Below are 12,948 nucleotides of genomic sequence, written 5' to 3' on the forward strand. Positions count from 1 at the left end.
CGACCTCATGGAGCCCCAGGAAGCGGGCGGGGAGGGCAGGTACCTGTGTTGCCCAGAAGGTTACAACATCAGCTACTGGGTACCCATTTCCTGCCACGTGCCAGGCACTTTAAAGATACTCTGTGTATCCTCACTTTGTGCGATCCCAGCACAACCTGGAAATGTTGCCTCTCTATGCTAGACTCTTGAGCTGGGGTTCAAGAGGAGTTAACTATCCAAGGTCACGCAGACAGAAGGGGGCAGAGCTCACACTTGAATGGAGGTCCATGCAACACCACATCCTGTGTTTTTGCCACGGAGCTGCCCGGCCTCCTGCCAGCCTGCTGTGCCACTCAGCACAGCCGCATCTGGAACCCACCCCCAGGGCTCTCCCTGGGCCCCGGGGTGCCTCATCAGGATGGACAGCACACCAGTGTTTGGAGGTGACCAGGAAACACCTTTCCTAAGTCACCTGGCTAATGACCCTGACTCTGCGTTTCTCTCTTTCCCCAGCGGGTGACTGGCTGCATCCTCTCCAATGTCAACACACCCTCCATGACGCCCGTGATCGGACAGCCCCAGAACGACAACCCCCAGCCTATTTACCAGAACAACAACGTGCCCGCCAAGCCCACGGCAGGTAGGGGCACGCTGGTGTGCCGTGGCGTTCTCCAACCTCAGAGTCGCCCAGAGGCCTGGTTAGCATCCGGGTTGCTCGGCGCCGCCCCAGAATCGGGTTCAGGAGGTCTGGGAGCAGGAGGAGAATTTGCATTTTTTTAAAGATTTATTTATTTATTTTTAGAGAGGAAAGGGAGGGAGAAAGGGTGGGGGGAGAAACATCAATGTGCAGTTGCTGGGGGCCGTGGCTTGCAACCCAGGCATGTGCCCTGGCTGGGAATCGAACCTGCGACACTTTGGTTCGCAGCCCAACCTCAATCCATTGAGCTACACCAGCCAGGAGAATTTGCATTTTTAACTAGGTGATGCCAGTGCTCTGGTCTCTGTGCTGACAACCCTTAATATAGAGGATCAGAGAGAAGCAGTCACAACTAGAGAGAAACAGAGAGGCAGATAGAGCCAAGGGGGATGGTGTGCATTCCTCACTTGTGTTTCAATGTAAATATAATCGCCTCGGCTGGAAATGAAAGATACGAGAGGGAGCATTTTTCTCTGCCTCTTCCACGGGGGCTGAGGACATTGCCCAGGCTCAAACAAGGAGGAAGTAGCAGCACCAGGAGTCAAACCCAGGTGGTCTGCATCCAGAATTCCATGCTCGTACCCATGTGTCCAGGGGCAGACAGCTGGGGGGCCCCCACACTCACCAAGCACCCAGCACTGCATGCCTACACGGTGCTTTACACGGGTTCTCATTTAACAAAGTGATTTTGAGATAGAGATTCTACGTTCTCATTTACATGAGATTCAGAGAAGGTAAGTGATTTGCCTAAGAACACACAGCTCAAATGCAGAAGAGCCAGAATTCCTATCTGGGACTTTCCAGTTCTAACACCTTATGTTCTTTTTTTTAATTCTTATTTTTAAAGATTTATTTATTTATTTTTTAGACAGAGAGGGAAGGGAGAGAGAAAGAGAGAGAGAGAGAAAGAGAAACATCAATGTGTGGTTGCTGGGGCCCGTGGCCTGCAACCCAGGCATGTGCCCTGACTGGGAATTGAACCTGTGATGCTTTGGTTCACAGCCCGTGCTCAATCCACTGAGCTATACCAGCCAGGGGTTAATGTTCTTTCTAATATTTCTTTCAGGCCAATAGCAAGAGATAGATGCCAGTGTTACCTTTCAAGCCCAGACACCATAAGCTATTGTGTCATTTGTCTGTGACAAAGGGGGAAGAGCCAGAATTCCGTAGTTTACATACAGCTACATGGTGAGGGCTGGGGGGTGCTGAGAGAGAAATTTCCATCTTGAAGCCCAGAGAGCTTACTGAAAGCCAGACACCTTCCCGCCCACATAAGTCGTCTGGTTGCCCTGCAGACCGCCTGCATGGGAAGGGATGCCTCAGTCCAGCAGAAGTGATCCCAGAGGGATTCTTTGCCACAGGCTCAGCCTCCTTGGATTAGGGCGTTCGTGTTTGGTGATGGGTGAATGCTTACGATGTTGAGAAACGAGCAAGCAAACAACCAATATGCCCTTGAAACGCACAATACGATCCACCCTGTGTTACACAGACAAGAGCAGCATAACACATATTTAGAAAAATGGAAGAAAATAAATAACATCCTGATACGTCAGCAGTGGTTTTCTCTAGGGGTGGGATAATGGGGGCTTTTTAATTTTCCTCCTCATATATTTTCCTCCTCTGTACTTTCCAGTTGTTCCACCGTATAGTAAACGTGACCAGAGAATAGGTACCAGTCTGTGGCTCAAACACCTTGTGCCTTGGACTGGAACTGAGAAGGAATTTTTGCTGTCACATTTCTGTTCTTTCTCTCTACCCTCCTTCCACTGCCCGCCACCCGCCCGCCCCCTCCGACACACCCCTTGTTGTTCACAGCGGCCCAGGGCTGGGCTGACGCGTGTAAGTTGTGAGTGGTTCTCTCCCCCTGTCCCTGTGTGTCTTGCTCTCTCCCGTAGCCAAGATCTTGGGGAAGGTGGGAGAAAGCCTAAGCCGGATCTGCTGTGTCCGCCCGCCCGTGGAGCGCTTCACCTTTGTGGGTAAGGAGCGTGGACCTTCTTGCCCGTCCCGCCTCCCTCCTCCCCCTCCTCCCTTTGTGTATGCAGCCAGCACCCCCAGCCCCTGCTAGCGGACAGCTGTTTAGAGAGCAATGGCTTCCAGCAAACAGAGGCTGCTGGGTTGTGCTGGTGGGACCTGTTATCGGGGCCCAGGGGGCATGGCCCACCTGGCCCGGGCTGCCCAGGAGATCCCACCTGGTGGTGGGTGATGTGCTCATTCCCCATGCCCCGAAGAACGTGGCCATAGGCGTCAGAGTGTCCGGGAGGCCCAGGATCTTCCCTTGGGTGGGTCCTTCTGGCTCGGGCAGTGTCCGCAGTCCGGGTGACAAGCTGAGAACATGCGTGCTCTCTCCTTCACACCCTCTGGCTGGAGCAGCTCCCCCATGGGCTTGGCATGGAAAAGACTGTCCAAGTCCCCAGGGCTCTTCCACGGTCCTCAACCTCGACTCCGCAGAAGAGCTGAAGGGCTAGACCTCTTTCCTCTGACTCTTTGGGCTGACTTCTGCCATGTCTGAGACTTCCAATTTCAGGCATCTTGAGGAGGAACTAAGAGGCACAGCTGAGGAGGAAGGGAGGCAGGGGACCCAAATGGCTTCTCTGGGGCTTTGGGCACACATCCCCCCGTCCCCCGTGCAGGCCTCGCACACTCACGAGCACGCACCGTAGGCTCTGGCGTTCACATCTTCCTCGGGCTCTTGCTGCATTTTGCCTCGTGGGAAAATCTCCAGCACTCATTTGTGCTCGTTCTTGGAACCCGGTGACCCCTAAGGAGAGAGGGTCAGCTCCTTGCGACTCAGACCCGTCTCCCTAGGTTTGGGGGACGTTGCGCTTCCCTAAAATACAGAAAGGAACAGAAGGTGCTCAGCGTGAGCAAGTGTGTGTTCGTCACTGCCTCCCTGGCGAGGCTGTGGGATTCTGACACACTTCGCCCCAGGAGTGTGACGTCCGCCCGGAGCCCGCGGAGAGGCTCTCTCTCTGTGTGTGAGGCTGGGCTGCCGCAGCGGCCCTCCTGTGCGGGAGGCGAGCACACCCCCCTCCTCCCACCTGGCCCCCCTCCGCCGAGAAGCCTGGGTGGACTGCGTGTCGGGCACCAGAAGTGGGGGCCCTAATGCCCCTGCGTTCCCCTCTCCTCCTAGATGAGAACGCCAACCTGGGCACGGTGATGCGGTACGAGGAGATCGGTGAGTGGGGACGGGAAACCGGGGGCAGGGGGGCCACCTGCCTCCACCCCGCCCCCCCGGGCAGAGTGGGGAGGGGAGAGGCTTGAAAACCCCGGCTCGTCTTTGCTACTGAGTGTACCCCCAGTGGAATCCCAAGCTAGGACCAAAGTCTCAGGCGTCCCCCGGCACACCTCCCGACAGCACTCGCTCCAGTTCCCCGGAGCCGGCCTGGGTCCCTTGGCACTTTCCCCTCTGGCCGAAGGCCGAGCCCAAAAGACATGGAAGTTGAGCCTCAGTGCCAGGCAGAGGGGCCCTTCTTCTGCCCACAATGCCGCACTGGAGGCGGAAGCCCTTCGGGTGATGAGCAGCAGAGGGGCACCCGAAAGCCGCCTCCACACCCGCCCTGCAGCCCGGGGCTGAGGCTAAGGCATCTACTGTCCATGTGAGGGCCATGGAGGCTCAAGGCCAGTGCAGGTGGAGGGCGGTTACATGGAGCTGTCATGTGGGAAGGAGCCCACCCACCCAAGGGAGGAAGCTGCGTCCTGGCTAACCCCGGCGAGCGAACCGGAAAAGTGAGATCTTTCCAAGGGTCCAGAGTGGCCAGGGGAGACTAGTGGGGAGCACAGATATCTGAGGCTGGGGAGAGAGCAGAGAGATGCCAGAGAGATGCAGCTGGAGTTGGCCCAGGTGCCAGGTGACCAGGAGAGTCAGTGACAACTGAATGCCTGGATCTCCAGGATGAGTGAGGGGCAGCCGAGTGTCCAGCAGGCATGCTCAGTCCGAACGGTCCAGCTGCAGAGACACTGCAGGACTGCCCCGCTGGCCGGAGGCCATGGCTCCCGTGTGACCCTGGGAGGTGGGTTGACCTTGAGCATCAGTTTCTCCCAGGAGGCCCAGCAGATGTGACACCGTTTCCAGGGGCTTCTCTGGGGGCACTTGACGCAGCTCTTACTGGTCTGCCAGATTCAGGAATTTTGTGAGCCGGTTGTTTAATGCAGCCAACACAAAAAATTAAATGATATTAAGTAGCAGTTAAATAAATTGTATTAAGAACAGAAGTGCCCTGGCTGGCATAGCTCAGTGGATGGAGCACAGGCTGGGAACCAAAGTGTCCCAGGTTCAATTCCCAGCCAGGGTACATGCCTGGGTTGCAGGCCATAACCCCCAGCAACCGCACATTGATGTTTCTCTCTCTCTCTATCTCTCCCTTCCCTCTCTAAAAATAAATAAAAATAAAATCTTAAAAATAAATAAATAAATTGCTGTTTAAAAAAAAAAGACCATTTAAAAAAAAAGAACAGAAGTAATGAATACTCAAAACTCCTCACTTCCTAATTCTTTTACTATGTTTTAATGTCCCTTTTTTCCCTGCCCATCACTGTCTGAGGGTCCTGAAAAGTGGCATCCGGCTTCCTGGTCGCTCCCCAAAGCAGGCCGGAGTGTTGGGCTCCAGGTTCCACAGCGCCCAAGCACCCAGAAGGCCAGGACAGGCGCCAAAGCCCTGAACCCAGTGCCCCGAGCTGCCGCACCTGGCTGGGCGGGGAGGCCGTCCTGACCAGCAATGCTCAGCGCAGTATTCCAACGTAGAGTCCCCTCATTCCATGTTCCAGGAAGAATTTCCTGTGGCCAAGCCTCAGCTGTGACCTGGTTTCCCTTCCCAGCACCCAGGCCCGGGGTATGAGGCCATCCCCGCCTGGGGAGTTCCCCTTCCTCCTCCCGTGGGGGGTGCTGCGTGCCAGCGCTCACTGCAGCCCTGGGAGGGGCGGGGCCATCCGAGCCCTGTCTTGCTTACTGTCCTTCCAGAGAAAGGAAAGCCAGGTGGCCACAGCCATCAGGACAGATCCCTGGCCTGGCCCAGGTGGCGGCTGGCTGCCTCTGTGTGAGGTTGGAGCTGGGAAGGGCCGCAGGGCCTGGGCTTCGCATTGCACAGATTCCTGGGCGGGGAGTGTGCCTGGAGCGCTGGTCTGGCTGCCAGTCCGGCTGCTGGTCTGGCTGCCGGTCCGGCTGCTGGTCCTGGATCCCTGGCTGCTGGGGTGAAGCGGGTGAAGTGGCGGGGAGCTGCCCTGCCTCCAGGCCTCTGGGCTCTGGAGCCCTCCGGCTCACACATTCCCTTTCTGCAATCCCCTTGTATGCTTCACAGGAAGGAAAAAGCCTCCTTGCTCCGTTAGCATCTGTGGCTCCACGTTTTTAACCAACTGACTGCTCCTCCGGGGGCTGCCCCAGACCAAAGGCTTTGTGGGCTGGAAAGGGCCGCATTAACCTCGTGCAATCAACTGGGAGAGTCACTGCTGCCCTCTAGTGGCCACACACGGGCTCCCAAGTCCTGCGAGAGCCTCTGGTCTGGGACAAACGCATCAGCTCTGGTCCTGCAAGAGAAGGTGGAGGCCCCACTCCTTAGCTTTCTGTGCTCTGGCTTCAAAAGATAATAATCCAACATGATACCCTAGTGGGAAAGTGAGTCTCTGGCTGGGGAGTAGAAAAGAGGCTCATTTCCGTCGCTGGAGAGCAAGCAGGGTTTCTCACCGGGACTGCTGGCATTTGGGAATTCTGGGTGGTGGGACTGCCTCGTGCTGTGGAGAAAGTTAAACAGCATCGCTGCCAGTAGCACGAGCTGCCGGTAGCCCACCTTTCTTCCCAGTCTTGACAACCTGAAACGTCCCCAGACACTGCCACATTCTAGAGACAAAGTTGCCCCCAGTTGGGAGCCGTGGATGGAGAAGAGCTGAGGGCCAGCATGTCCTCTGGCCCCGGCCACCGAACCCAACTCTTGGATGATGAGAGTGACAGAAAACTGGCCTGGAATCGGGTGGCTCCTAGTGGGGGTGGGGCGCAGCAAGAGCTGGGAGTGAACCTGGCTCCTCTGAGCCATTAGAAGGCTGGTTCCTCTCTGCAGGGGGGCAGTTGGGCCAGCAATCCCGTGGCCCTACACGGAGGGAGGGCCGGAGGGAGGTGTCGCCGACCAGGGCAGCGCTTCCCCGGAGCCCCACGCCCTGAGAGCGAAGATGGCTGGCCGGGATGGAGAGCCCAGCCAGCTCGGACCACCTGCCTACAGGGCCTGCGTGGTCAGCCTGTCTGGGCCGTGCTTACTCATATTTCCTGAGCGCCTGCGGGGTGCGGTCCCTCTGTCCCGCCCTGGGGACGCAAAGGTAAATTCAAGTCCCTGCACATGAACAGAGCATGAGGCTGCAGCATGAGGTGGGGAAGAAAGGAGAGGAGGGGCAGCAGGACTGCTAGGAGTTAGGGCCCCACTGTTCCATGGGACTCCCTGAGGGTGTCATCAGCCCCAGCCGCCTTGCCTTCCCCTGAACCATCTGGAGACCCAGCAGCCGGGACAGGTCTCGTGACCTGAGAGTCCTTGTCAGGTCTGTGAGCCAGCTGCTGTGTCTAAGGCCACCTCAGCCTCAGGGGCCAGGGCGGCAGCATCTCTGGAAGGCTCAGAGCGGGCTGTGTCACTGTTTCAGATAAGATGCCCACGGGCATGATGGCCTCTTGACAGAGGGCCTGGGATGGCTGGGGTCTGAACACACCACCCCAAGTCACACCCCGGCCGGGCGAGGCCTCTCCCCTGTGGCTCCGTGAATCCCGGGGTCCTTTTTCCCCATTGCTCTGCTTTAGTGAGCGAGTCAGTCTGCTGCCTGGTTCAAACCACGATGGGCCTCCCTGGGCTGATTCGGAGCAAATGTAATGAGGGAAGAAAGACAGCCGACCAGCGGGGAGTGTGCCTGGGAGCCAGACAAGGAGGTGCTCAGCATCGCTTCATAGGCCCTGAGCTGAGGACAGTGGCCGTGTGAGGCGGGGGCATCCCATGAACAGCAGCTGCTGGACACATTCAATGTCCCCGCCCGCCCCCATCATGTCGGCATCTGTGGTGGGAGACAAACCCGGACAGTGCACAGCAGAGAGGAGCCAAGGCCACCGGGACTGGCCTTGGATGCGAAGCAACAAAGAGAGGCCCTTAGACTGCAGACAAGGCACTTGGCTGCTCAATCACTGTGAGAGGGGCTGGCCAGTCTGGTTTGGCACAGAAAGACCCCCATCCCCAGAAACCCCTCAGTACCAGGCAAACCAGACTCTCCCTGAAGGAGTCATCCCTCCCCCGGAAGACAGGGTGGCCTGTAGGGAGCCTGGGGAGAGGCGGGCAGTTTTCTGCACCCACATGCTGAGGTGCAGGGGTGCTGGAGCCCCAAGCATGGGCCACTTCTGGGGGCACCTGGGGGAAGAACGCCAGAGCCACACGCTTCCCAGGTCTTCACTGACTCCCTTTGCGAACTTGTCGCCCTCCTCAGAGCTGCGGATCTTGCTGCTGTGCGGCAGCGACCTGCTGGAGTCCTTCTGCATCCCCGGGCTCTGGAATGAGGCAGATGTGAGTAGCCAGGTCACCACCTCGTGGCAGCACACGCCGGCGTTGGGGGAGGGTGGGAGGAGGTGCTGGGTTTCAGCCTCTGGTCTTCCCTCTCCCCCAGCCTCTCTCCCCCAGCCTGAGCCTCCCCTCTCCTGCGAGCTCCCAGGAGGGCGATCCCTTCACATCTCTAGGGAAGAACATTTTCTCACCTACTCTCAAGCTGGGTGGCCTCCTGATTTTCACACTCCGTCGTCCTCCTGCTTGCTCCTGTAAAGCCCTTGGGGAGAAAGCAGTCTGAGTCATAGAATTACCTTCTCCAGGTCCTGCTGGGGTGGGGGCCGCGTGTGTCCTCCTGAGGGGCTGCGTGGTAGGTGGGGAGGCAGGGGTCTTAGAAAGCCTTTACCCTTTTGAATGGGGTTTTGTTTTCCTTTGACTCCTTTTGAAGAGGTAGTAAATACCACCCTAGAATTCCCTCACCAGGAGAATGGGGTCAGGAGGGGAGGCATTAATGGCAAAAGGTCACTAGGATCATTCTGGCAATTGACTTGGAACAGAGGGAACCAGGAAGCTGAACTTAATGTCACTTGGGAGCTCAGTGGGCATCTTCTGTTGCCAGACCTGACCGGGCGGTCTTAAGCCAGTTAACTCAGGAGCTACCCGCGCGTCACGTGCAGATCCATTCTTGCTCTTTCGTGAATTCATTCACCTGACAGCCAGCGCGGCTGCTCCTGTCCACAGCCCTGAGCCAGCTGGAGTCCAGGGCGGTCACTCCGGCCCGTGCCCTGTATTACCTTGCTGTGGGACTCCGAGAATCACTCAACAGTTCCCCGGGCTGTTGTTGTTTTTTCTTTTTAATCTACAAAGTCTATAGAGTGTTATCTATAGTATTTGGAGATTTAAAAATATATACAATATAGTCCCTGCTCCCCACAAGTGCAAGATGTATACATATGAAATGTTTTCATATATATATGTATATATATATACACATATATGTATGTATATATACACACATAGTCTCTGGAGAGAGAGCTGTCTATTAGGATCAAACTCAAGATTCTAGTTCTAACGCAACTCGTGCCGAAGGGTGTTCTGAGCATCAGTTTTCCCACCTCTAAAATGGGCATCATCATGGTACCTACCTCACAGGTGGCTGGGGCAGAATTGAATGAGATTGTCTAAGCAAAGCGCCTTGCCCAGCACGGGACACACCGTTCCATACATCCCGTGTTAATCCGTGAGCTTACCCGAGCAGACATGTAGGTGTACACACCGCTATTCCAGGAGAAGGGCACCCCCACCACCATGCTGTGGGGTGACCCACAGGGGAGGGGAGGGAGGGACGCGGGGAAGCAAATTACACTGTGTGGTCCGTCCTTTCACCTCCAGCCCTCAGTGACTTCCGGCAGGCGGAACCCCAAACCCGCTGTCATTGCTGGATGAGGTGGCTCAGTGGACGTTGACTTTCCCCTCTACTTCAGGGTGCGGGGGAGGTACAAGGGAATGCAGGCAAAGTGCTGCCCCAGGTCTCCGCAAAGCTCTTTCAGGAGCCCAGGCAAAGCCGGGCCGTTGTCTGGAGCTGGTCCCCAGAGGGGAGGCCAGGGCAGTGTTGGGGGGATTAAGTGGCAGCTAGCGGAGCGGGGAGTCTCTAGGGCCTCCCCTCGAGGGTGGACCCAGGCTCTGTGGAGCCTGAAACTGTCCCCAGTGACTGGGAAGCACGGCCAGGCCCTTTGCTCTTCCTGGTTCGCCTGCCGACGCCAGGTCCCCTAACGTCCCCTGCCCCCGTGTCCTCACACCCGACCTCTGAAGGCCAGAAGACAGCGCCACAGGCCTCTCCTGCTCCAGTCGGCCCCTGTTGCTAAAAGGACGTGCTGGTTAGGGCAGAACACTTTGAGAAACCAGTAGCTGTTGATGTACTGGGAATGTGAGGGGGATTTACTGGGAGGGAGACCCTCACCTACTGAACTGCATTCCCACCTGGCTGACCATCCCGGAGATCCGGGGTGCCCAGCATGCCTGCTCCCGGGGACACAGCCACCCCAGGCTGGCAGGGCCCCACGTCCAGGCCACAGCCCAGGCAGTGGGGCTCTGGGTGAAGGGGGTGCTCAGAGGCCACTCCGGAGAGCTTTCCGGGGCCCAGAGCTCTACCTCCACCCCCAACCTGGCCGACCACTCGGTCCCCTGATTTTACCTGCAGCCAGTCTGTGGGGTCCTGAGAACCACGATGTCAGAAGTAGAGAAAAAAAAATCAAGGAGCCGTTTCCTTATGTAATGGGTGTGAATCTCAGCCCACACACAGGTGTGCCAGAAATGTTACATTTAATTTATTGAAACCACATTAAAATTCAACTGCAAACCTTTATCCCACAGGGACGGTGGGAAGTTAGTCTTAGTCGTTACTGGTGAGCAGAGCCTGAGAGGCTCTTCTTTGCCCTGAAAACGAAGATCAGGGCATGGGTGTCCGCACAGCCGTCTGTCCTCAGGCCTTTGTGGGCCCTTGAAGCTGGTGGCCCCCTGCCCTGTGCCCACCTGGGGCACAGGTCTCATGGCTGCGTCTGGAAACCCAGCGCTGGGCTCCGCCCGCCTCTGATCGCCAGGCCCCATGTTCTTCGGAGGCTTTGCCCCTAGTTTGGGGGGGGGGGGGGGGGGGAAGGCAGCAAAACCTCTTCTTTTTATGCTAACGGTACCCCCCTTATTTTCTCTCTCCTCCTCGGGACATCTGCTGAAATCTCTTCAGTGAACTTAAAGCTACTGATTTCAAAACATTCTGTTTTCTGCCCTGCAAATTCTCCTCGTAAAGGGTCTGGTTCTCTGCCAGAAATAGGGCTGGGGTTGGGCGAAAAGAGGGTGCAGGTGTTACTGGAAAGGGGGCTTGCCTAAGGCCAGTGTGTGTGTGGGTACTTGGCTTCATGCAGGAAAGATTTCACAACCCGAGTCCAGGTAACTTGAAGGCACATTTATTCAAGCGTGGGACAGTGGGTCAAGGAAGGGCCTGGGGGAGAAGAAGCAACGGGAGGCAGAGTAAGCGGAGCTGCTTTGGCTCACTGAGAGGTCAGAGAAAAGGGGCCTTGGAGACAGCTTCGGGGGGTGAGCCCAGGACCATCCGCCGCTGCCCATGGCTCCCCTGGGTGCAAGCCTCACAGGGTCCCTTAGAGTGCAAGAGAGGCACGCCTGTGGGGGAAGGAGAGGGGGAAGGGATAGACAGGCACAGGCGTGCTCTAGGGAGGGAGAGCGCATCCTGGTCCTTGGTCTTAAGGGTTTTAAAGGCTGGGAGTTTAGGGGAGGTCTTAGGGGGGGATCTCCATAGAATATTCATGCGTTTTCCAGGTGTGTCCTTGCAGGGTCGTGGGCTCCATTGGCTGGTCAGCGCCAGGGCAGGGGGTCTAAGCAGCGATATGCCAGGGGAGGAAAGACCACCCGGGGGCAAGGTCTGGCATCAGTTTTTGGCCCATTGCAAAGCACTCGGGGCTTCCCACCCTGGTGACCTTCTGTATCTGGCTGTGAAGTGCTCGGCCACTGTGGTCAGCTGTGTCTCAGTTTCCCCATTCCACCGGCCAAGGAGATTTCCTGGCTTCCTACTAACCTGCCTCCCAGGGAGCAGGAAACTAGTTAGTGGCCCAGTGGGTTATTCCACTGCCCTCATTTGGGCAAGGTTGGCTCTCAAGGTCTAGAAAAGGACAGTCTTTCAAGACAGGGTATAGGGTGAGCCCTTTATATTCTTCTAGAAGGTTCCACCATCTGAGGCTTGCCTGGAAGTGGCCCATTTTAGGAATTTCAGTTGCTAACCGTGAGATTGCCAGGGATGAGGTGCGTGAGACCAGCTCCTATTGTGGGTTTCATTCCTTCATTCAACCCTTACCAGAACACACTCTTCTTTATCACCTGGTGTCCCAGGTGACACCCATTGGCCAAGACCTCTGCTCAGCGACTGTGAGCCCAAAGCTTGAGTCTGCCCATGACGGCAAGAGAACAAAGCCTTTGGGCCCCGGCTTCGTATTCCAGTCTCCTGTGTCTTCTCCAGAGTTGTCAGAAACACAGAGGCGAGAGGCCACCAGTTCAAACAGGTCGGAGGGGAGCCAGAAACCTTTCTACCTTTCGGTCAAGTGAGCTCCAAGGAAGCGTGGAACAGCTCCGTCCCCACCCAGGCGGGGGGGGGGGGGCAGCTGAGACAGCCTGTCCACAGCAGGACGGCGATGTCCTTTCTCCGTCACAGTGTCCCTACTGAGTCCATCTTGCTCTTGCTCTGCTTTGCATTCTGAGCCGATGCCCTTTACCCAGAAATCGAATCACACAATTAAAGGGGACACCCCCGCCCCTACTCAAACACGTCCCCTGGGCATGCTTGTCAGGCACGAAGACCCATTAGCTCCGCAGAGAATTTGGATCTCCTCCGACCAGTGACACAGCCCTATCCCTCACATTCCACGGAGAGAAAATTCCCCATGTGTTCGGCAAGTTTCTCTCCGGAGAACCCCAAGGAGCTGCTTGTCCTGGTAGTTGGCATTTTCATCCTTGATTCCTGAGAGAAGTCAAGATTCTAGATTCCTTCACTAGCCTTGGAGATGGGACCCAGGCCCCCGAGCATGTCCCATTTCCAGACTTTTAATGAGACAACTAGTCTCCCCCCAGGGCCCCAGTCATTGCTGTCCCCTGCTGCTTCCGGACACCGGCGCCAAAGCAGGTACCCAGGATCTGCGGAAAACCGAGGCCGAAGGCTAACCGGTCAGCTGCGGGCAGGTTTACGAAGCCGGGAGATTTTACACTAGCCCGCTCCCC

At 56.8% G+C, this 12,948-nt stretch overlaps 1 protein-coding gene across 1 annotated transcript in view; it reads left to right on the top strand.

Moving 5' to 3' along the window:
- Window positions 1–12,948, top strand: part of NMNAT2 (nicotinamide nucleotide adenylyltransferase 2) — a 113,216-nt gene that overhangs the window by 85,391 nt on the left and 14,877 nt on the right. The window contains exons 5-8 of the mRNA XM_028530724.2: window positions 493–619; window positions 2,572–2,652; window positions 3,807–3,851; window positions 8,117–8,193. Of these exons, the coding sequence (XP_028386525.1) occupies window positions 493–619; window positions 2,572–2,652; window positions 3,807–3,851; window positions 8,117–8,193 (330 nt within the window). The remainder of the gene's footprint in view (window positions 1–492; window positions 620–2,571; window positions 2,653–3,806; window positions 3,852–8,116; window positions 8,194–12,948) is intronic.

This window comes from Phyllostomus discolor, chromosome 14, assembly GCF_004126475.2.
Source record: "Phyllostomus discolor isolate MPI-MPIP mPhyDis1 chromosome 14, mPhyDis1.pri.v3, whole genome shotgun sequence".
Classification (NCBI taxonomy): Eukaryota; Metazoa; Chordata; class Mammalia; order Chiroptera; family Phyllostomidae; genus Phyllostomus; species Phyllostomus discolor.